General features: G+C 37.8%; 1 protein-coding gene across 2 annotated transcripts in view; it reads right to left on the bottom strand.

The window, feature by feature from the left end:
- The window catches only part of LOC123564608 (uncharacterized), a 39,350-nt gene extending 15,418 nt beyond the window's left edge, over positions 1-23,932 (bottom strand). For both annotated transcript variants that reach the window (XM_053537273.1, XM_045358313.2), the window contains exons 1-4: positions 23,755-23,932; positions 23,559-23,664; positions 13,311-13,420; positions 8,083-12,447 (exon numbers count right to left, since the gene is read on the bottom strand). In XM_053537273.1, coding sequence (XP_053393248.1) covers positions 8,083-12,447; positions 13,311-13,420; positions 23,559-23,664; positions 23,755-23,847 — 4,674 coding nt within the window. In that variant the 5' untranslated portion in view covers positions 23,848-23,932. The remainder of the gene's footprint in view (positions 1-8,082; positions 12,448-13,310; positions 13,421-23,558; positions 23,665-23,754) is intronic.
- Between the last annotated feature and the right edge of the window lie 1,339 nt (positions 23,933-25,271).

The raw sequence follows: 25,271 nt of genomic DNA, 5'->3' as shown, positions 1-25,271 counted from the left end.
AGGGTAACATTCTGACCAAGTTTCATTAAGATTGGGCCAAAATTGTGACCTCCAGAGTGTTTACAGTCAAACTGTTGACAACAACAGATGACGACGACGGACATAGGGCGATCACAAAAGCTCACCTTGAGCACTTCGTGCTCTGGTGAGCTAAAAAATGCGGAAAATTCAGTCCTGAGAGAGGATGAGACACTGAGGAGTAAAACAGAACAGTTTTCAAGAAATAGACCACATGTTTGTCATATGTTGGCTTAGAATTTAACAAAACTGAAAATCGATATGCAAAGTTTTCTTCCATTTCACAATACCAATAAACATAGGAGAACTATAGGTACATGTCCACTTATAGACCACATTTAATCTGAATTCGGGAAACTGTTGAAGGAGTTCACAAGGTACAGAGGTAATTCTAATATGGCTAAGTCCAAGAAAGGGGCATAACTAAACAAAAATGGAAATGAAAGTCCCATCATGTGGATGTCTACTTCATGTTGATGATCTATACTATATTTGATTTGATTTGTTTGTTTTGGATTGATCGCCATTTTCAACAGTATGTCAGTTCTTTAATGGCTGGCAGTTAACCCAACCAGTGTTCCTGGATTTTATACATATACAAACCAGTTCTCCGCAAGTAATTACCAACTTCCCCACATGAATCAGAGGTGGAGGACGAATGATTTCAGACACAGTCTTTTATCAAATCGCCACGGTGAACATGCACCTCAGCTGGGGACCAAACTCACAACCCAGTAATGCGAAGATCTGCGCGCTCCCTACCGAGATAAACATTTCATTTTAACTGAATGGGAACTGTGGATGTGGAGTATGCACTGTCCACAGAGGCAATTCTAATATGGGTAAGTCCAAAAGAGGGACATAACTCTAAAATATTAATTTGAGATGAAGTCCTGAGAACATGCACATGTGCAATTCATATCCATGATAAAGACCAAGTTTCATTTGAATTGGAAACTGTAGTAGGTGTAAAGTACACACGGTACAAATGCAAAACCGAAGTCAAAAACTGGCATAACTCAAACAAGAGGGCCAAGATGGCCCTAGGTCGCTCACCAGGGTAATACACCATAACACATAACAGTATAAACATGTTTCACCTAGTGACCCAGTTTTTGACACCACATGACCAAGTTTCAAACTCGTCTGAGTTTTCAAGGAGATAAACATTCTGACCAAGTTTCATGAAGACTGGAGCAAAAATGTGGCCTCTAGAGTGTAAAAAAAGATTTTTGTTCAATTTAGCCTGTGACCTAGATTTTTACCCAACCGTACCCATTTTTTAATCCATCTGAGATTTCATGGAGACAAATATTCAGACCAACTTTTACTAAGATTTGACCAAACAAGTGGACTAAATGTAAACAAGCATTTCTTTGCTTTGACCTAGTGACCTAGTTTTTGACCCCATATGACCAAGATTAAAACCCATCCATGATTTCATGAAAACAAACATTTTGAAAAAGATTTGTGAAGACTGGAGCAAACAAGTGGCCTCTAGAGTGTAAACAAGCTTTTCCTTTGATTTTACCAACTTTTTACAAACTTTTGACCCTACATGCCCTATATTCAAAATCATACAAGATTTCATGATACCAAACATTCTGACCAAGTTTTATGAAGACTGAATAAAGAATGTGGCCCCTAAAGTGTAAACAAGCTTTTTGTTTGATCTGACCTGGTGACCTAGTTTTTGACCCCAGATGACCCATATTCAAACTTTACTTAGATTTCATCATTCAAGAAGATCATTATGATCAAATTTCACGAATATCCATTGAAAAATGCAGCCCCTAGTTTTTGACCCAAGATGACCCAGATTCAAACTTGGCCTAAAGATCATCAAGATAAACATTCTGATCAAGTTTCATGAAGATAGGGTCATAAATGTGGCCAAGCTTTTCCTCTGCTTTGACCAGATCACATAGTTTTGGGCCCCACATAACCCAGATTCTAGATTTCATTAAGACAAACATTCTGACCAATTCCCACTTAAAATGTGGTCTCTAGAGTGTAAACAAGATTTTCCTTTCATCCCGCTTAGTGACCTAGTTTCTGAACCCACATGACCCAGTTTCGAACCTGGCCTAAAGATCATCAAGATAAACATTCTGACTAAGTTTCATGAAGATAGGGTCATAAATGTGGCCTCTAGTGTTAACTAGAAAATGCTTTTGTAAAAAAGCGCATGTCTCCCTAAATGCAAAGTCCTATAGGCAAGAAGTCAATAGGGGTCAGGAGCGAAAGTCAAAGAGACACTGATGGTTGGCTGCAATAGGGATCATCTACTTGGCATGTCCAGTCATCCCGCTAAATTTCAACACTCTTGGCCTAGTGGTTCTCAAGTCACTGTTCAGGATCCTGTGACCTTGACCTTTGATCAAGTGACCTCAAAATAAATAGGGGTCATCTACTCTGCATGTCCAATCATCCTTTTAAGTTTCAACATTGTAGGTCAAGTGGTTCTCAAGTTATTTCCAAAAAATGATTTTACATGAACAGGCCACTGTGACCTTGACCTTTAATTCACTGACTCCAAAATCAATAGGGGTCATCTACTCTGCATGTTCAATCATCCTATGAAGTTTCAACATTCTGGGTCAAGTGGTTCTCAAGTTATTGATCGGAACTGGTTATCAATGTTCAGGCCCCTGTGACCTTGACCTTTAACAGAGTGACCCCAAAAACAATAGGGGTCATTTACTCTGTATGAACAATCATCCTATGAAGTTTCAACATTCTGGGTCGAGAGGTTCTCAAGTTATTGATTGGAAATGGTTTTCAATGTTCAGGCCCCTGTGGCCTTGACCTTTCACAGAGTGACCCCAAAATCGTTAGGGGTCATCTACTCTGCATGACCAATCATCCTATTAAGTTTCAACATTCTGGGTGAAGTGGTTCTCAAGCTACTGACCGGAAATGGTTTTCAATGTTCAGGCCCCTGTGACCTTGATTTTTAATGGAATGACCCCAAAATCGATAGGGGTCATCTACTTTGCATGTACAATCATCGTATGAAGTTTCAACATTCTGGGTGAAGTGGTTCTCCAGTTATTGATCGGAAATGGTTTTCCATGTTCAGGCCCCTGTGACCTTGACCTTTGACAGAGTGACCCCAAAATCAATAGGGGTCATCTACTCTTCATGACCAATCATCCTATGAAGTTTCAACATTCTGGGTCAAGTGGTTCTCTAGTTATTGATCGGAAATGGTTTTCAATGTTCAGGCCCCTGTGAACTTGACCTTTGACGGAGTGACCCCAAAATCAATAGGGGTCATCTACTCTTCATGTCCAATCATCCTATGAAGTTTCAACATTCTGGGTCAAGTGATTCTCTAGTTATTGATCGGAAATGGTTTTCAATGTTCAGGCCCCTGTGACCTTGAACTTTGACAGAGTGACCCCAAAAACAATAGGGGTCGTCTACTCCAGCAGCCCTACAACCCTATAAAGTTTGAAGGTTCTAGGTCAAATGGTTCTCCAGTTATTGCTCGGAAATGAAGTGTGACGTACGGACGGACGGACAGGGCAAAAACAATATGTCTCCTGGGGGAGACATAACAAGCTTTTCCTTTGATTTGACCAGGTGACCTAGTTTTTGACCCCATATGACCCAGTTTCAAACTAGACCTAGAGATCATCAAGACATACATTCTCACTAAGTTTCATAAAGATTGGGTCACAACTGTGGCTTCTAGAGTGTTAACAAGACATGTTGACGCACGCCGGACAACACCGGACAATGACCAGCTGACACAATAGCTCACCAAAGTAATGAACAGACAGGAAAGTCCCCAAATATGCACATGTTCACTCAGGGCGTCTGCTGCCTATCGCATTTGGAGCCACTGGCTCAAACTTTGACTAAAGTAGCTCCACATAGTTATATTTTCATTTTTTCCCCACGTTGTTATTGTGTATTTGATCCGGAAGCATGGTTCCCGTTTTGCACCTCTCTGATATTCTCCTGGGTAGATAAAACCGACAGCAAGTAATCAGATGACGCATGTTTTGACAGGTGTGTATATTACATAATGTTGTGACATGTGTGTGCGAGTTAACTGGAGCGGGGGAGACGGATGCGATCAATTTTTAAAGAAAGCATATTTTTTAATGGAAATGTTTGAAGTATCCGCTGATGTTTATTTTAATTGATCATATTATCGATGACCAAACCAATTTTATTGATCAATGAACGGCGATCCATTTGTTTTGAATGGCTGTTTTCCAAGCTGTTTTCCCGACGATTTTTTCGGTTCTTTGTACAAGATTAACTTAATCAGATAATATTTACGGTAATTGCGATAATTATCTGACATTTTTAAATAATTTCAAACTTTTCTTTCAATTTCCGCCGTATTTTGTAATTTTAGCTTGACACCTTGTGTCAGTTTTGTTGTTCACAGTTTGATCTCGGTTGGAGTTGATACTCGATATTTAATTACTTAGTTTCGTAATATCTATGATTTTTATATTTCTTTCAGCAAAATAATGTTAAATTTACATGAAATTAAAATTGTATAAGGAAAAAAATCAACAACAAACAAACACTCGATCTTTTACGGAATGTAACGTTAATCTTAAATTTTAGCGTAGAGAGACAATTAGCGCGAAGTGTAGTTTCCCTTTAACAAAATGGCGAAAATCATAAATAAACTTATTTTGAAGTTGAAAAATTGTGTATACCTGTGACTACTACGCCCTCATGATTCGGGGGTGGTCCAAGAGGTTATAAATCTGCACATTTTACATGAATATCAACGGTATGTTCAACAAGAGGACCATGATGGTCCTGAATCGCTCACCTCTTCCCACATGACCCAGTTTTGAGTATGACGTTTTTTCTATTATTTGACATAGTGACCTAGTTTTTGAGCTCATGTGACCCAGTTTTGAACTTGACCTAGATATTATCAAGATAAAAATTCTGACCAATTTTCATGAAGATCCATTGAAAAATATGATCTCTAGAGAGGTCACAAGGTTTTTCTATTATTTGACCTATTGACCTAGTTTTGGAAGGTACGTGACCCTGTTCTGAACTTTACCTAGATATCATCAAGGTGAACATTCTCACTAATTTTCATGAAGATCTCATGAAAAATATGGCCTCTAGAGAGGTCACAAGGTTTTGTTTTTTTTTATACCTACTGGCCTAGTTTTTGACCACATGTGACATAGTTTTGAAACTGACCTAGATATCATCAAGGTGAACATTCAGATCAATTTTCATGAAGATCCATTGAAAAATATGGTCTCCAGAGAGGTCAAAAGATTTTTAAAATTTTAGACCTACTGACCTAGTTTTTGAACGCAGTTGACCCAGTTTCAAACTTGACCTAGATATCATCAAGATGAACATTCAGACCAATTTTCATACAGATCCCATGAAAAGTATGGCCTCTGGAGAGGTCACAAGGTTTTTTTCATTATTTGACCTACTGACCTAGTTTTTTAAGGCACGTGACCCAGTTTCAAACTTGACCTAGATATCATCAAGGTGAACATTCTGACCAATTCTCATGAAGATCCATTCAAGGGTATGGCCTCTAGAGAGGTCACAAGGTTTTTCTATTTCAAGACCTATTGACCTTGTTTTTGATCGCAGCTGACCCAGTTCAAACTTGACCTATATATCATCAAGATAAACATTCAGACCAACTTTCATACAGATCCCATGAAAAATATGGCCTCTAGAGAGGTCACGAAGTTTTTTCATTATTTAACCTACTGACCTACTTTTTGATGGCACGTGACCCACTTTCGAACTTGACCTAGATATCATCAAGATGAACATTCTGACCAATTTTTATGAAGATCCATTTACAAGTATGGCCTCTAGAGAGGTCACAAGGTTTTTCTATTTTTAAACCTACTGACCTAGTTTTGGACCGCATGTGACCCAGTTTCGAACTTGACCTAGATATCATGAAGATGAACATTCAGACCAATTTTCATACAGATCCCATGAAAAATATGGCCTTTAGAGAGGTCACAAGGTTTTTCTATTATTTGACCTACTGACCTAGTTTTTGATGGCACGTGACCCACTTTCGAACTTGATCTAGATATCATCAAGTTGAACATTCAGACCAACTTTCATACACATCCCATGAAAAATATGGCCTCTAGAGAGGTCACAAGGTTTTTCTATTATTTGACCTACTGACCTGATTTTGATGACACGTGACCCACTTGCGAACCTGACCTAGATATCATCAAGGTGAACATTCTGACCAATTTACATGAAGATCTCATGAAATATATGGCCTCTAGAGAGGTCACAAGGCTTCTATTTTTAGACCTACTGACCTAGTTTTTCAACGCACGTAACCCAGTTTCGAACTTGACCTAGATATCATGAAGATGAACATTCAGACCAACTTCATACAGATCCCATAAAAAATATAGCCTCTAGAGAGGTCACAAGGTTTTTCTATTATATGACCTACTGACCTAGTTTTTGACGGCACGTGACCCACTTTCGAACTTGACCTAGATATCATCAAGATGAACATTCAGACCAACTTTCATACAGATCCCATGAAAAATATGGCCTGTAGAGAGGTCACAAGGTTTTTCTTTTATTTGACCTACTGACCTAGTTTTTGATGGCACGTGACCCACTTTCGAACTTGATCTAGATATCATCAAGTTGAACATTCAGACCAACTTTCATACACTTCCCATGAAAAATATGGCCTCTAGAGAGGTCACAAGGTTTTTCTATTATTTGACCTACTGACCTAGATTTTGATGGCACGTGACCCACTTGCGAACTTGACCTAGATATCATCAAGGTGAACATTCTGACCAATTTACATGAAGATCTCATGAAATATATGGCCTCTAGAGAGGTCACAAGGTTTTTCTATTTTTAGACCTACTGACCTAGTTTTTCAACGCACGTAACCCAGTTTCGAACTTGACCTTGATATCATGAAGATGAACATTCAGACCAAATTTCATACAGATCCCATGAAAAATATAGCCTCTAGAGAGGTCACAAGGTTTTTCTATTATTTGACCTACTGACCTAGTTTTTGATGGCACGTGACCCAGTTTCGAACTTGACCTAGATATCATCAAGGTGAACATTCTGACCAATTTTCATGAAGATCTTGTAAAATATATGGCCTCTAGAGAGAACACAAGGTTTTTCTATTTTTAGACCTACTGACCTAGTTTTTGAAGGCACGTGACCCAGTTTCGAACTTGACCTAGATATCATCAAGATGAACATTCTGACCAACTTTCATAAAGATCCCACAAAAAATGTGACCTCTAGAGTGGTCACAAGCGAAAGTTTACGGACGGACGAACGAACGCACGAACGAACGGACGCTGCGTGATCACAAAAGCTCACCTTGTCACTATGTGACAGGTGAGCTAAAAATATGATGAAAGTATAATGACATTTATTGAAAATGTATTCAGATTTGCACTAGAAGAAACTTGCTATGAATTCAAATGAAAAAGAAAGTTTATATAACATGCTTATGATTAATAAATACCTACTGTCTGATTTATGATTGCAGTCATTATTTTTGTCTTGCAAGTTTTCTTTATTAGAAATATCATAAAATGTTATGTTCTGCATAAAGATTGTATTGCACACCATGTAGTAAACAATGCAGTAACTTACAAAGAGACATTTATAACCAAAAAACCTTGGACATATACCTTTTGTTTGTTGTAGACAAAGGTGTGAAACGCGCAAAATGCACCCTGTCCCATTTTTAACAGTACCCTGCCCTTTTAAGAGCTCTCGAAAAATCCCTATAAATGCTCATCTTTCTGTTTAATAAAAGAGTCTGTTGATAGTTGAAAGTTGATATATACGATGAATATATGAGATTGTGTTGTTAATAAGCATGCTAATTTAATTTTGTATCATCATCGATAAAAAGACTTAAAATTGTTATTTATTTATTTGTTATCAAACACTATATGCCTCCTAAAATTCTACACCAGGGGTATAAAAATTATTAGGCAGTCTCAAGGCTTGTTATAAGCAAGTAAATACATTGTATGTACATTTATCAGTGTTACATAGACTTACAGTTTGGCTAGCAATTCTCACAGCTTCTTGGAGACCATATATCTTGGAACCAATCAGAAAGACACCATCAGAGTAAACAGAACAGCTTTCGTGGACCCAGACCTCTTTCCATTCACTAGCTTCCTGTGACACGCTGCTAGCACGTCTCCCTGATTTATTACTCTTATTCACACTTGACTGACTCTCCTCTGATCTTTTCTTTTTTGTACCGAGGCGAACTTTTGGACTCAAATCCAACATGTCATCTGACATTATCTCAACTGTATATGGTCCAAAGAGATCACCAAGAAATTTATAACTACTATGTTTACCACAAAGAGCACATATCCATTCCTCATTTTCTGTAGTTTCATTGTATGGAATAAGAACTGATTTATCTGATGGAAGTTGTGAGATCTCAATTCTGGTCACATTCTGAGCCGTGGTCTTTGTTTTCTTAGAAACACTTTCTTCATATGGGTCATTTATCACAACACAATTTTTTGCGGTTTCCTTTATGCCATCAAATACTACTTTAGGTCCCTTGAAATTTGCCCATCTATCTACTTTCTTTTTAGTTTTTTTAGAACTTGATGAATCTCTAGTCTGATCCAATTTATTTGATTTAAATGCCTTTTTAATTGATCCAAATTCAAAATCAGGATCATGGTCAATAAAAGCCTTTCTCTTAACACCTTTACCACTTGTTTTAGACCTATCACGTCTAGCACTAGATCTTTTACACTTTATATTTGACCCAGAACTGGATCTTTTAATATTTTCTTTAGCAGGAGTTTCATGTTCAATATCAATATCACCTTCCTCAGTTTTTTCTTTGAGATCAGTATGAATTTCCCCAACCAACTTTTCATCCACAACTTCATCTTCGACTAGAGAAAACATATAACCTCTCCCTTCTTTTTCTTCATCACTTACTAGGTTCTGACATTCAACAGCAACAATTTCTGCCTTTGGTACTGCTTCTCTATCTTCAAGCAATTCAGTTACATTATTGTTAGCACCAGTTTCATTTGCAGCACCTACACTGTCTTCAGAGTCAATTTCTATAACTTCAATGTCATCATCTGGTATAGCTTTTTCCTTAGATAACTGTTTTAATTTTTTCGTTTTTGCCATCTTTTCTGTATTTTGATTTACTACAGAACTGCTCTTATGGGTTCTTTCGCTTCCTTTTCTTTGGCCATTAATACTATCAGTTTTAACACCATTTAGCTGTCTTCTAGGAGCTTTCTTTTTGACACTTTCATTCTTTTCAATATTACACTCTTGTTTTGATGACTTTCTGGTCATTACAGCAGTTGTATGACTAGGAGTGTTTTTTGGATCTGACTTTGACTTCGGAGCTTGGTTAACTGACAGTATCCCAGTTTTTGAGACACTATTTCGCACACAGTCGTCTTTGGTTACTTCTTTCACAACTGTTACAGTTTTCACTTCTTTCAGTTTTCCATCACTACCTTTTGTCACAAATTTGATATTATTTGTTGTAAATGTGCTTTTTGACTTTTCAGCTTTCATTTTTCCTTTTTGCTTTGCTAAAAGCTTCATAGTATCCTCCAGATTTTTTGAAACGGACGAGTCTGACGAGACCTGGATTTTTGGTTTCACACAATGTTTTGCCTTTAAAGAGCTACTAGCGTTGTTATTACTGCTGCAAGTATTGTCTGACTTTTTTACAACTCCATTTTTCTTCGGATTGTGATTTACATCTATACTTTTCTTAGCCATTTTCCTCTTGGGTTCATCTACAAACTGCTCCTCCTCTTCAACAAAAATAAAATCTCCCTGAAAAAATGAGGTATCTTTGTATTTGACAGGAGTTTTTCTCTGCCTTATATGGGACGGTCTTCTAACCGAAACTGTACCATCACCATTATCTACACCAACAGGTCCTTCTAAACCATCAACAACATCGCCGCCTAGTGGGCTTGGCACATCATCAGAGTCTATTTCAGACACCTCTCTCATAAAAGGTAATCTTTTAACATGCCCATTTTTTTTATGCTTCTGACTGTTACTAATACTTCTTTTTCTAATGCCATTCTTTTCCCAGCACGATCCTGTAATCATGACCCGATCAATAACCATACCTCCATCTGTGATATCATTATCCAAATCCTTCGCATCATCAACAGACTCTTCTATTATTTCATTCGACTTATCATCAATATCACTAAATCCTGTTTCTATGTCATCACATCCTATATGATCTTCATACTCAAAATCACTATTATCCCGATCATCACTTAGAGATCCAGTACTATCTCCTCTTAATCTTGGACTGATCTCGAAACTTTTCAACCTCTCTTGTTTACTGTATGTTTTTTTCACATCTTTACGTACAAGAAGCTGTGATTCATTATCACTATCTGAACTTTCTGACTCATATGCCACTTCAACATCTTTTGATTGCACTTTGGCTCCTTGTTCAATGTTTGCTGTATTTAATTGCACATTTTCAGACGTGGTAGCACCTATCCCAAAATTAGCATCACAAGTTTCTTTATTCCGACTAGAATCAGGTACGTTTTCAATACCCTGTATGCCATTTTCTGAACCTGGTTTCAAATAATCAAATGCCTTATTTTCTACATTAGAATCAACTCCATCTTTGGCAGAGCCACCTTCACAGTTTTCAGCTGGAGTTTTACATTCTGAGGGTTCACAAGTTTTTTTCTTATCAGTCTCAGATGTATTTGTTTTACCATCAAAAATGTCAGAATTATTTCTATCAGTATTCAATGATTCAACTGAACTTTGATCTATTAAATGTTTTTTATCATCTCCATCATCTACTGACTCAATTTTGTAGTCTTTCGTATCATCACTCTCTGATTTAACACTACAGTACTGAACAGTTTCATCACTTTGCGGAGAACACAAATCATCCTTTGCTGCTCGAAGTAACATCATCTTCTTAGGTTGACATTTAACATCTGGACTGACAGCAGTTTCAGATATACTCTGCGTCACTTCTGATTCTGAACTTGATTGAACTACTTCATTGAAAGCTGGAGAAAAACTGGAATCTGTTGGAGCGTTTGTACACACTGGTATTGATAAACTACTTTCTATGCTTTTTGCTATAGAAGAGTCATTTGGAGAAGGAACACAAGCTTCTTTTACTACAGTTTTAGGATCAACAACTTGTGCTTCAGGCAACATACAAAGTTTTTGCAGAGACTGAAGTGGGCTATTACACTGCTTCATGTTTGGTGAGTGTGACACACTACTGTCTGGCACATGTTGTGTTGTAGATGGGGAACTATGAGTTTGACCTGGACTAAGGTAGTTGCCAGACCCCGGAGTGTAAGGAGATGATATGTTACTAAAATGTCCGCTATGGCCGCCAGGGGAATGTGGAAAATTTCCGCTATGCGAACCAGGGGAATTACAAAATTGTCCACTATTAGAAATTTGGGAAATTGAACTGGGTGAATATTGGACAGACATCGGTTGCTGAAATGTTGGATATTGCGATGTGTTTAACATATTTCCAAAGTAACACTGTTGGAAAGGCTGTGACATGGAAGACGGAACAGAGACTTTTAGTTGTTGATTGGAAGGAATAGGAGAAACCATTCTTTGATGTGAGGTATTCATTGACGATGACATTTGATACTGTCCTCGTTGTGGTGAATTTACAAACTGCGAATTGGGGCCTGGCGATCTTACTAGCCCTTTACTTGGACTATGCATCGAGCAAGGACTCGAGCTTGGTACAGAACGCCCACTTTGGTGTGAGTGTGGACTGGGTATCATTCCTACAGAGGCTGGACTTATTGGTGACAGTCTTGGGTCTCTAGACTGCATGTGCAGCTGCGACTGATGAGGTGGACTAGGGTAAGCAAACTGTCCTTGGTTATAATCTGAACACATAAGCTGTTGGTTGTCTTGCAGCTTTGAATTGTAATTTGGTGATCTTGATGGTACATGATATGGTGAAGATCTGCTTTTCGACAGTGGCACTTGTACTGTATTATTTGTAGGATAAGAGGAGGCAGCCATATGCAGGATATTATTTGCAACTTCCTGTGGAGTCTGACCAGAACTCCTCAAATGTGGATGTGAATGCTGCATATTTGACTGACCCATTAGCGGCGACCCTGGGACATGCCCTGGAAAAGCATGGCGTGATGTTACAACAGCAGCACTTGAAGACGGAGATGGCATTCCCATATTAGAGTACTGCGCTCCATCTGCCAACTGCTGTGGATAACTAGATGATCCTTGATACTGTTGTCTATAGGCTGAACTCATCATGGGATCGAGAGACTGAGACACACCTTGGTTATAGAACTGGCCGCTTACACTGGAACTCTGACTGCCATAGTTGTAACAGCTTCTATCAGGGCCCATGTAATTCTGCAAGAAGATCGATAAAAGTTATGAACACATTTTCAGTTTCACTTAAATGACAACACAATTATAATATTTTTTCTTCATTTTAAATTCAAGCCAAAAAGAGCTCCATAAAGCTGGGCAATATACGCCCAAGGGTCGCATCAGAGGAGGACAGAAAAAATCAAAATGTAAAAGTGTTTTTTTTGGTGGGAGGTCAGGGAAGCAGGGTGTGTGTGTGTGCAGTGGTGGTGGCAGGATTATAGATTGATGCGACCTGCAAATCTTCTCATCACCACCTGACTATATTCCAAGTTTCAAGTCAATACCTTTAATAGTTTTTAAGTTACACTCTGGACACGAAATATGATGGGCAGATTTGACCTTGCTGTGACCTTGTCCTTTGACCTACCATCATTGTTCATGCACTCTGCACATACATCCCAAGTTTGACATCAATACCATGAATGGTTAATAGTTATGCTCCAGACACTAAATATGACAGACAGATTTGACCTTTAAGCTCAAATTGTGACCTTAACCTTTGACTTACAGACCCGGTTCAAGAGCTCTGCACATCGTATCATCACCATCTACCTATATGCCAAGTTTAAAGTCAATACCTTTAATGATTATAAATTTATGCTCCGGACACGAATTATGATGGACAGACAGATGGACTGACGTGCACGCCATCACATAGTATGTCCCGTTTTTCCAAAATGGGCTTATAAAAAAGCATGATTATCTTTTAGAGATTTATGCCATGTTATGAAAGTTAAGTTAATGTTATGATTCTGCAAATAATGGTATAGAAAATTTTCTTGATAGCTTTATAGTTTAAAACATACAAGTGCAAAAAGTCATTATTATTAATTTTCAAATACCGTATGTTCTTGTAAAACATCTCTGCCCTGAAAGGATGTTCCATGATGGTCATGTGACATACTGTTGCTATAGCTACCACTCATTCCATGTTGCATTTGTTGCTGGGCAACTGAAATATGTAAGAAATCTCAATCAGCTTTAAAACATTTCATGTAGATGACCTGAACACATATAGTTCTTTATTATCATATTTCTCATCAATCAAGCATTAACTGACAGCATCTAAACAGTGACTGATATTTTTTAAATGATTTTTGTATGCTGGACAATTTAAACTCAAGGGTCTTTTTAAGTTGGATTCAACATAACACCAACATAATTATGCCCCGCTTTGAAGGAGGGGTATATTGTTGTGCAGATGTTGGTCGGTATGTCGATCGGTTTGTAGACCATCAGTTTCCGGATGATAACTCAAGAACGTTTGGGCCTAGGATCATGAAAGTTGATAGGGAGGTTGGTAATGACCAGCAGATGACCTCTATTGATTTTGAGATCAGTAAAGCAAAGGTCAAGGGCACAGTGACCCGGAACAGTTAAACGTTTTCTGGATGATAACCTGAGAACGCTTGAGCCTAGGATCACAAAACTTATTAGGGAGGTTGATCAGCAGATGACCCCTATTGATTTTGAGATCAGTAGGTCAAAGGTCAAGGTCACATTAACCCAGAACAGAAGACCTTTTTTTGCCAAATAACTAGAGAATGCTTTGGTCTAAAATCACATTTGATACGGAAGCCACTTATGACTGGTAAATGACCCATAATTATTGATTTGAAGTCAGTGTGTCAAACATCCAGTGCACAGTGACAAAATAATTTCTGTTCCTTGTACAGTAACTGAATGCATCAAGGGGGGCATTTCGTGTTCTACGAGCTCTTGTCATATTTGAATTGTAGCACTGGTAAAGAATTCAATAAAAAATTAATATGGTGTTACAATAATTTACAAAATTGTCTTTCTGTTGATGTTATAGGTAAGAATGTTTTCTGAATTCAGTCTTCCGCAGTATCTTCATTTTTTGTGACACCCCCCACAATTTGGAGGGGGGGGGGGGGGGGAAGGGGGGGTATTAGAGTTGCCCTTGTCCGTCTGTCTGAGCCCAATAAGTAACTGTACTCTTTTTTTTTATGTCATTCATTCGGTAAGGCTTTTATGTGGCTGTTTTTCTTTTACATGGCTAAAAGAACAATAGACTAGAGAGAACAAACAAGGGTGCAGAATGTCACAATATACGCCCGTCACAGCAAATTTGTTTACACTAGCACCTGTATTTGCAAATGGAATTTTAATTTTCTAGTTGTTTACAATGTTGTTTTTTTTTAGAAATTATTGTAATTCTTTTATTTTTCTAAGTCCACAAAAAAAATCCTTACCAGGTAGAGATACCTTAAAATACACCCAAAATTTGAAAGTAACATCAATGTTGTACCACAGAAAAGTGGTCTTGGTTTTTCCCTACGGTCAATTATAAAAAAGTTACAATGTAAGTTATTTATAGTAACAACTAAGGGAAGTTAATCTTTAAAGAGAAAAAAAAAAAAAAAAAAAAAAAAATCGAAAAAAAAAAAATTACAAGTCCACACAAAAATCCTTACCAGGTAGAGATAGCTCAAAATACACCTCAGAATTGGATGTAACATGCATGTTGTACTACAGAAAAGTGGTTCTCGATTTTTCCCTACGACTTGTAATGAAAAAGTTACAATATAAGCTATTTATAGTAACAGCAAAGGGAAGTAATTCAAAAGAAGGGACCAGTGCATGACACTCCGTCTCATGATGGTGTACAATTGTGCCAAGTTACATCAAAATCCCTCCATGCATGAAGAAGAAATGCTCCAGACAAAGTCATTCTTGTATCTGACCTTTGACCTTTAAGTGTGACCTTGACCTTAGACCGAGGGACCTGGTTCTTGCGCATGACACTCCGTCTCATGCTTGTGAACATTTGTGCCAAGTTGTATCAAAATCCCTCAATGCATGAAGAAGAAATGCTCCGGACAAAGTTTTCATTCTTGTATCCTTTGACCTCTAAGTGTGACCTTGACCTTACCCCTAGGGACCTGGTTCTTGCGCATGACACTCCGTCTCATGATGGTGAACAATTTTGCCAAGCTACATCAAAGTCCTTTCATGCATGAAGAAGATATGCTCCGGACAAAGTTTTCATTCTTGTATCCTTTGACATCTAAGTGTGACCTTGACCTTAGACCTAGGAACCTGGTTCTTGCGCATGACACTCCCTCTCATTATGGTGAACAACTGTGCCAAGCTACATCAAAATCCTTCCATGCATGAAGAAGATATGCTCCGGACAAAGTCATTCTTGAATTTTTCATTCTTGTATCCTTTGACCTCTAAGTGTGACCTTGACCTTAGACCTAGGGACCTGGTTTTTGCGCATGACACTCCGTCTCATGATGATGAACAATTGTGCCAACTTTCATCAAAATCCCTCCATACATGAAGAAGATATGCTCCGGACAAAGTCATTCTTGAATTTGACCTTTGACCTCTAAGTGTGACCTTGACCTTAGACCTAGGGACCGGGTTCTTGCGCATGACACTCCGTCTCATGATGGTGAACAACTGTGCCAAGTTTCATCAAAATCCCTCCATGCATGTAGAAGATATGCTCCGGACAAGGTCTCTGGACGCCGCCCGCCCGCCCGCCCATCCGCCCGCCAGGGGCGTTCCCATAATACGTCCCGTTTTTCAAACGGGCGTATAAAAAGCAGCCACATAATATGTAGAATGTCCATCCATCCGAATTGTATCATTCATATATCTCAAAAAGTATTTGACCCAGTCATCAAACCTCACAAGATTGTTATTCAACATGGGAAGCAGTGCACCAAAGGTTTTAATTTGGATCTCACACAGTCAGACCAGTTATGGCCCTTGACTTGTAGGTCTAAAATAGGTATAACAAGAGCACCGCCTTGTGAGTGTTGACGCTCATCTGATTTTTTTTGTATAACAGAAATATTGTCCTACCCATGATTTTCTAAGTCTAAAAAGGGCCATCATTCTTTCAAAAAGCAGGATAGAGTTATGTTTCTTGACACACAGCGTCCGCTTATGATGGTGAAAAACTGTTGCAAGTTTTAAAGCAATAGCTTTGATAGTTTATGAGAAAAGCTGACTCAACCAAGACAACTGATTTTCTAAGTCCAAAAGGGGCAATAGTTATTGCAAAAAGCAGGATGGAGTTATGTTTCTTGATGTACAGGGTCAGCTTATGATGGTGAACAAGTGTTGCAAGTTTCAAAGCAATAGCTTTGATAGTTTAAGAGAAAAAGTTGACCTAAACATAAAACTTAACCAAGAAATCTGATATTTTCTAAGTCCAAAAGGGGGCCATAAATCTTGCAAAAAGCAGGACGGAGTTATGTTTCTTGCTGTACTGGGTCAGCTTATGATGGTGAACAAGTGTTGAAAGTTTCAAAGCAATAGCTTTGATAGTTTAAGAGAAAAAGTTGACCTAAACATAAAACTTAACCAAGAAATCTGATATTTTCTAAGTCCAAAAGGGGGCCATAAATCTTGCAAAAAGCAGGACGGAGTTATGTTTCTTGCTGTACTGGGTCAGCTTATGATGGTGAACAAGTGTTGAAAGTTTCAAAGCAATAGCTTTGATAGTTTAGGAGAAAAGCTGACCTAAACATAAAACTTAACCAAGAAAACTGATTTTCTAAGTCTAAAAAGGGCCATCATTCTTTCAAAAAGCAGGATAGAGTTATGTTTCTTGACACACAGCGTCCGCTTATGATGGTGAAAAACTGTTGCAAGTTTTAAAGCAATAGCTTTGATAGTTTATGAGAAAAGCTGACTCAACCAAGACAACTGATTTTCTAAGTCCAAAAGGGGCAATAGTTATTGCAAAAAGCAGGATGGAGTTATGTTTCTTGATGTACAGGGTCAGCTTATGATGGTGAACAAGTGTTGCAAGTTTCAAAGCAATAGCTTTGATAGTTTAAGAGAAAAAGTTGACCTAAACATAAAACTTAACCAAGAAATCTGATATTTTCTAAGTCCAAAAGGGGGCCATAAATCTTGCAAAAAACAGGAGGAGTTATGTTTCTTGCTGTACTGGGTCAACTTATGATGGTGAACAAGTGTTGAAAGTTTCAAAGCAATAGCTTTGATAGTTTAGGAGAAAAGCTGACCTAAACATAAAACTTAACCAAGAAAACTGATTTTCTAAGTCCAAAAGGGGCAATAATTCTTGCAAAAAGCAGGATGGAGTTATGTTTCTTGAAGTACAGGGTCAGCTTATGATGGTGAACAAGTGTTGTAAGTTTCAAAGCAATAGCTTTGATAGTTTAGGAGAAAAGTTGACCTAAACATAAAACTTAACCAGGGGTCTAGCTAGGTCCAAATTTTTGGGAGAAGTCACTTCTCCCTCAAGCTGATTTAGGGAGAAGTGGGGAGACTTTAGGGAGAAGTGGGAAGACTTTTTCTACCGCAATGATGTTGAGTGATTCGAAAGGTGGCTGTAATTTTCTTGTTTCTTGATAAAAAACATTGATGTGACCATTCATTTTCTTAGTTAGATCATTTCCAATACAGTGGTTATCGTTTTGTTACAAAATTCTGAAAAAAGTCGTTTTCAAAATTCAAGCCTATGCTATAAATGTAACCCGCCGAATTTTGGTTATATCTTGTACATGTATGAAGTGTTTATTATTAACACCAGCAAAGAAGTAGAAGTGTATTTATTTTTTATAGCTCTTTGCACCGAGTCATTCACCGAGAAATGTCAGTATCTCACTCGAAATATAAAACTGAAAGTAAAATGTGTACAGTAATCTAGAAATACATATTCAAATAAATTCATCGATGGAAGTCAATTTAGCGTAGTTAATACATTACATGTCGTTCTTTTATCATAGATAACAAATAATTGTGTACCATATTCCAATTAATCGCATGGTTAATCAGCAGTTTCTTAAATAAAACAATAGTTTTTTTTTTTGCACTCGAACCTGTTGACAATTAACGCGAAGTGTCAAAGACGTAAGCGCGGCGCTGATTGGCTTAACACAATAGACTCTGGTGTATCGGATAATTTGATTCGCTTTCACACTTCTCGGGATAATCTCGCAAGTACCTGAGGTAGGCGGAGCTTAAATTATGCTGCCGGCGTGTGTTTGTGTATTCGACACTCATTATATGACACGGTGCAAATTGTCAACAGTCTGGGTAGCAGTAATTAGCGAGTGCGGAAATCAAAGAAAATCGGGCGACTTGCATTTCGCTTTGAGGTTAGATCTGAGCGAAGTTTGAAGTTCTAGAGCGCCTATTTCGCTCAAGTCGCCCAGTCGCGAGAGCCCTGCTTAACTAAGAAATCTGGTATTTTCTAAGTACAAAAGGGGCCATAAATCTTGCAAAAAGCAGGATGGAGTTATGTTTCTTGCTGTACAGGGTCAGCTTATGATGGTGAACAAGTGTTGCAAGTTTCAAAGCAATAGCTTTGATAGTTTAAAAGCTGACCTAAATATAAAACTTCACCAGGCAATGCCGACGCCGATCAAGTGATGACAATAACTCATCATTTTTTTTTTCTCAAAAAAATCAGATGAGCTAAAAAGAGCCTAAGTTTGTGTCACATGTAACTAAGTAACACTGTAAGTATTTGACCCAGTATTATGAAACATTACATGAGTATTATTTAGCATGTGAAGTTGTGCATCTGGAGTTTTGTTAGAGATGTCACTCAGTCAGACCAGAACTAGAAAATGCTTTTGTAAAAAAGCGCATGTCTCCCCCAATGCAAAGTCCTATAGGCAAGGTTGTCAATAGGGGTCAGGAGCAAAAGTCAAAGAGACACTGATGGTTGGCTGCAATAGGGATCATCTACTTGGCATGTCCAGTCATCCCGCTAAATTTCAATACTCTTGGCCTAGTGGTTCTCAAGTCACTGTTCAGGATCCTGTGACCTTGACCTTTGATCAAGTGACCTCAAAATAAATAGGGGTCATCTACTCTGCATGCCCAATCATCCTATTAAGTTTCAACATTGTAGGTCAAGTGGTTCTCAAGCTATTTCCAAAAAATGATTTTACATGAACAGGCCACTGTGACCTTGACCTTTAATAGACTGACCCCAAAATCAATAGGGGTCATCTACTCTGCATGTTCAATCATCCTATGAAGTTTCAACATTCTGGGTCAAGTGGTTCTCAAGTTATTGATCGGAACTGGTTATCAATGTTCAGGCCCCTGTGACCTTGACCTTTAACGGAGTGACCTCCAAAACAATAGGGTCATTTTACTCTGCATGAACAATCATCCTATGAAGTTTCAACATTCTGGGTCGAGAGTGTTTTCAAGTTATTGATGGAAATGGTTTTCATGTTCAGGTCCCTGGGGCCTTGACCTTTACGAGTGACCCTAAAATCGTTAGGGGTCATCTACTCTTTAGGGACCAATCATCCTATGAAGTTTCATACATTCTGGGTCAAGTGGTTCTCAAGTTATGACGGAAATGGTTTTCAATGTTCAGGCCCCTGTGACCTTGACCTTTCACAGAGTGATCCCAAAATCGTAGGGGTCATCTACTCTGCACGACCAATCATCCTATTAATTTCAACATTCTCGGTCAAGTGGTTCTCAGTTATGACGGAAATGGTTTTCAATGGAGAGCCCCTAGTGACCTTAACATTTAATGGATGACTAAAAAATCGATAGAGGGTCATATACTTTGCATGTACAATCATCCTAGAAGTTTCAACATTCTGGGTCAAGTGTTTTAGTTATTGATCGGAAATGGTTTCATGTTCAGCCTTGACTTGACCTTTGACGGAGTGACCCCAAATTCAATCAGGGGTCATCAATCTTATGACCAATCATCCTAATGAAGGTATTCAAATTGGTCAGTGGTTCTTAATGATCAAATGGTTTTCATGTTCGGCCCCTGTGACCTGACCTTGACGGAGAACCCAAAATCAACAGGGGTTCTACTCTTCATGTCCAATATCCTATGAAGTTTCAACATTTGGGTCAGAATGATTCTCTAGTTATTGATCGAAATGGTTTTCAATGTCAGGCCCATGTGCCCTTGACTTGACGGAGTTACTCCCAAAATCTATATGGGTCATCACTTAATGCGCCAATCAATCCTATGAATTTCAACATCTGAGTCAAGTGTTCTCAAGTTATTGATCGACAATGTTCAATGTTCAGGCCCCATTTTGACTTGACTTTGACAGAGGACCCAAAACATTTAGGGGTCGTCTACTCAGACACTCCTACACCCTATGAACATCGAGGGTTTAGGTCAAAGGTTTCCAGTTATTGCTCGAAATGAAGTGGACTACAAACGACGGAATAGGACGGACAAAAACAATATTCTCCTGGGGAAAGAACATATTATGGCATTTGACTTAGTAAAATAAATATTGTAACAATGGGTCTGATGACCCTTATTCATCACATGTTTATTTTGCATTAGAATCATCAGATAAAATTCTGACCTATTTTATGAAGATAGGGTCATAACTGGCTCTAGGGGTTACAAGCTTTTCCTTTTTTGAACTGTGACCTAAGTGTTTGACTCAAGACCAGTTTCAAAAGCTGGCCTAGGAAATCATCAGAGTTAATACATTCCATTACCAAGTTTTCATGAAGATAGGATCATAAATATGGCCTCTAGTTAACAAGCCTTGTTCTTTGATTGACGGTATGAACTGTGACCACATGATTCATTTTGATTTGGCTGGAATCAAGTAACATTCTGACCATGTTTCATGAAGATATGGTCATAAATATGGTTAACAAGTTTTTCCTTTGATTTGTCCTGGTGACCTAGTTTTTGACCACATGTCCCAGTTTCGAACTTGGCCTTTGCAAGTTTGTATCAAATCAAGAATGAATGAAACCTCTATACGGCTGAAAGAGCCAAAATAGAAAATTTTGCCAATTTCAGGAGCAGTAACTCTAGAACCCATGATGGAATCTAGCCGGTTTTCAAAAGGAACTGAGATGTTGTTGTGACTAAAGTTGTGTGGTTAAAATCGACTGTAAAATGTCACTTCTATCGTGTTCACACAGTAAAAAATAATTTTTTTTGGCTCTTTCAGGGGTCAATCAGGGGCCATAATTCCTGAACCTATGATTGGATCCAACGGATTCATCGTGGAATCCAAAATCTTTTGTTGTTAAAGATATTTTGCAAGTTTGTATCAAATCAAACCATAAATGAAGTCTTTATATGGCTGCAAAGACCAAAATAGCAAATTTTGGCCTATTAAGGGACTATAACTCTGTAAGTCATGAAGGGATCTAGTCAGTTTTTGAAAGGGACCGAGAAATTATTGTAATACAAGTTGTGGGCAAGTTTGATTAAAATTGATTGCAAAATGTGGTCCCTATCGTGTTCACAAGAAATTGTGGACAGATCCCAACAGCTCACCTTGTCACTATGTGACAGGTGATGACCCTATATCGCTCACCTGTTAAACCTGGCCTTGGAATCATCAAGATAAACATTCTGACCAAGTTTCATGAAGACAGGGTCATAACTGTGGCCTCTACAGTGTTAACAGGCATTTCTTTTGTTGAATGGTGACCTAGTTTTTGACCCATCATGACCCAGTTTTGAACTTAACCTAGGAATCATCAAGATAAAAATTCCTACCAAATCAGGGTTTTCCCTCGGGTTTTTTATTTGGGAGTCCATGGACTCCCATGGCTGCTAATTTAAGGGTCCCTAATAATTTTTGGGGGTCCACAAATTATTGATCTTGAAAATGGACATTATTACTAAAAAAATTTACCCTAAAACCGAATGAACTTAATTGTATCTTTTTAATTTAGATAGCAGTTGATTCAATATTTCGGAATGGTAACTTTCAGAATGGCATGAGCTTCTCAATTCAGACCAATTACAAAAGGTGTGATAGTCTTTTTGTTATGATCAAATAGCCAGTTATTACTGGCAATTAACGTGTCACCTCGTGTCAATTATGTTGTTCACAGTTTTATCTCGGTTAAAGATAATACTCGATCCTTAATTAGTATCATAATTTTTGTGATTTATTAATATTTTTTCATCAAAATACTTTAAATTTATATGAAATTAATTTTGTTTAATAAAAAAATAAACCATTCGATCTTTTACGGAACGTAACGGCAATCTTAGATTTTAGCGGTGACAGTTAGCGTGGAGAGTAGTTTCCCTTTACCAAAATGGCGAACATCGATAACAAAACTTGTTTTGAAGTTGGAAAATCGTCTATACCTGTGTATAATGAGCACCCACGATTCGGGGATGGTCCCGGTGGTAAAAAACTGCGTATTTTACATGGGTATCTGCGCAAAGAAGGCTTCAGTGCAAAGGAGTTTCGTGACACATTTTGCGGGTCCAGTGGAAGCAGAGGCACTAAAAAATACGAGTTCAAAGCAGTAAAAGCGCGTCAGGAACGCAGAAAACCTGCATCCGGGAAAACCCTGCAAATTTAGAGTTATGACCCTTGATTGTCAAAAATATGCATATTATAATGGGATACAAGTTTGTGTCACTTGTATCTCAAAAGTATTTGACTTGGAGTCATAAAAAATTAGGGGATTGTTATACAGCAGGAGAAGTTGCCAACCTGGTGTTCTGTTTAGGATTTCACTCAGCCAGGAGTTATGGTCCTTCACTGAACATATTTTCATCTAAGCATGTATAACTGATTCTGTATATTTTTTAGTGTTGCATTGTTCATAGTATTTCATTGAATTACGTTAAAAGTCTGTGTAATGCGTCGAGGAAGTGATATTGGACATGGTGGTGCAGTTTTAATTACGGTTAACCAAAATATTAATATTATTACTTGTTTGAGACTTTTCCTACATTGAACTTCAATACAATAAGGTTGAAATTTTTGCTATGCAAACTGCTGTCATTGGATTAAACTAGACACAGGGACATGATGAACATCCAAATATTAAAAGGTGCCCTTTGTAAGTTTAATGTTTAGTATTGAACTAACTCCAACTTCCAGGACAGTCAATACATTTAAGACTTGTCTACAGAACTGCTACTAACTTTACACACCCACCCATACTGTTATACCAGTATTGAGATCTACTACGTAACATTTAGTCAGTCAATAGCTATTCATAGTTAATGTTGATTTGTTATGCCATACCGACAGTAAATAAATTTGTATTATAACCAAGTCAGTGATACCAAGAGAAGTCAAAGGAATGTGTCCATGATTTGAGCATGCTTTATTTAACTGCAGATAATTAATTACCTGCAGCTGTAGATTGTCTAAGGATCTGTATATTTTGGAGTATGATTTCACTTTCTTTATGTGGTATTCCAATTGATAACAACTGTGGTAGCTGCATCTGACATACCTGAAAAACGAAAACAACACCTCATGACATAAGCTACGATAAAAACAAATCCATCCAAATGCCATAATTTAAACAGGCATATTTTCTTACTGTTTGTAGCGTTCTGTAGCCGTATCTCTCGAAATTATCAGCAAACTGTCCGCACAAAAACGTTTCAAGCCATCGTTCAAGAGGTCCTGGCATTTCTTAGCTATTTAAAAGCTAGTGAAAATGACTAAGAGTAAGTTTGCAACATTTACAGATTTTCGACTTCCATAATAGATCACGTGATTACAACTCAACTTCATTTATGTATTAAACTTTTTTTTTTTAGTTCTCTTGATAAAACCGTGGCTGAAGGTTACAACACACTAAATAACTGTTTCCTTCTTTATTTATATAAAATTGACATATTTCCAATGACCGCAGCACACATCGGGACCCATTTTAAATGTCTGTTACTTACATTTTCTTGAAGAATATTTGACAGTGCTGAATAAATATCAAAAGAAAAGTGGGAGTCATGTTTGATGCAAGAAAAATATTTTCAGTCAAACACACAAACTGCAAAATTAGCCAAAAAATGAGACCCAAATTGTAGTGTTGGTGTATGATCTAAGTTTCCAGGAAAAATTCTGTCATGTTGTTATTTCATTATGAAAATGCTACCTACATGTCAATCATAGATCTGTCAAGTGATTTTAAAATAGCAACAAAAATGCCAAGAAAATAAGGAAAATAGCTCTACAGAGCAAAAAATACCTAAGGACTATCTGTATCCGCCATTTTTTCGTGCCATTTTCCTATTTAGTGTCTGTATGCCAGAAGTCACCTCACCTGAAACTGAATAGCATGAAAGCATGCCCCTCCCCCAACCCCTTTCCTTACTTTTGAGATATATACATCCCATGACATGTTGCCTCACAAAAAAGTGCAAAACAGGACTCACCGGATATTTCTCCACTGTCACAGTAGAGAATGGCGAACTCTACATTCAACAAAATTCCTAACCGGTCAGTTTATATTGTATTCCTATTTTGTTAATAATGCATGTATTCACACGAAAATTCACATATCAACATTTGAACAGGTACTGCAGTTAATTATTAATTTATTTTTTGCAACTCACGACCAAAGTAACCGCATTAGGCGTTTTGACAATGTTGCATTTTTTTAGTAATTTCAAAAGAATTTTGATATAATTTGTTTGTAGCTGTTTTTTTGATGGTTGTTTCCTTTTTCAACCTTATTTCCATTTACAAGAATCTTCAGTCGTTGGTTATCTACCATCCGCGCTCTTTTGGCGAAATTTAACCGAAGTACAATTCATTGATGTCCGATTTTGAATTTTGTTGTAAAATTCCGACAGCCCGGGCGCGTTTCTCTTGTGTCAATTTCACAATGATATGTGTTTTTCTAGTAGGACTTTCGTCAGTGATGCCAAAAGTATTATTAACACGTGCATGTTGGTGCACATGCCCTGCACGTGCAAAATATGCTATATTGGTCAAAACGCCTAATGCGGTTACGTTGGCCGTGAGTTGGCCAGAAATAAATCAATAATTAGCTGCTGTACCTATTCAAATGTTGGTATGTGAAATTTCTTGTAAATACATGCATTGTTAACA

Source organism: Mercenaria mercenaria, chromosome 2 (assembly GCF_021730395.1).
Source record: "Mercenaria mercenaria strain notata chromosome 2, MADL_Memer_1, whole genome shotgun sequence".
NCBI lineage: Eukaryota > Metazoa > Mollusca > Bivalvia > Venerida > Veneridae > Mercenaria > Mercenaria mercenaria.
The sequence above is the reverse complement of the archived record's forward strand: the minus strand, read 5'-3'. Positions and strand labels throughout refer to the sequence as shown.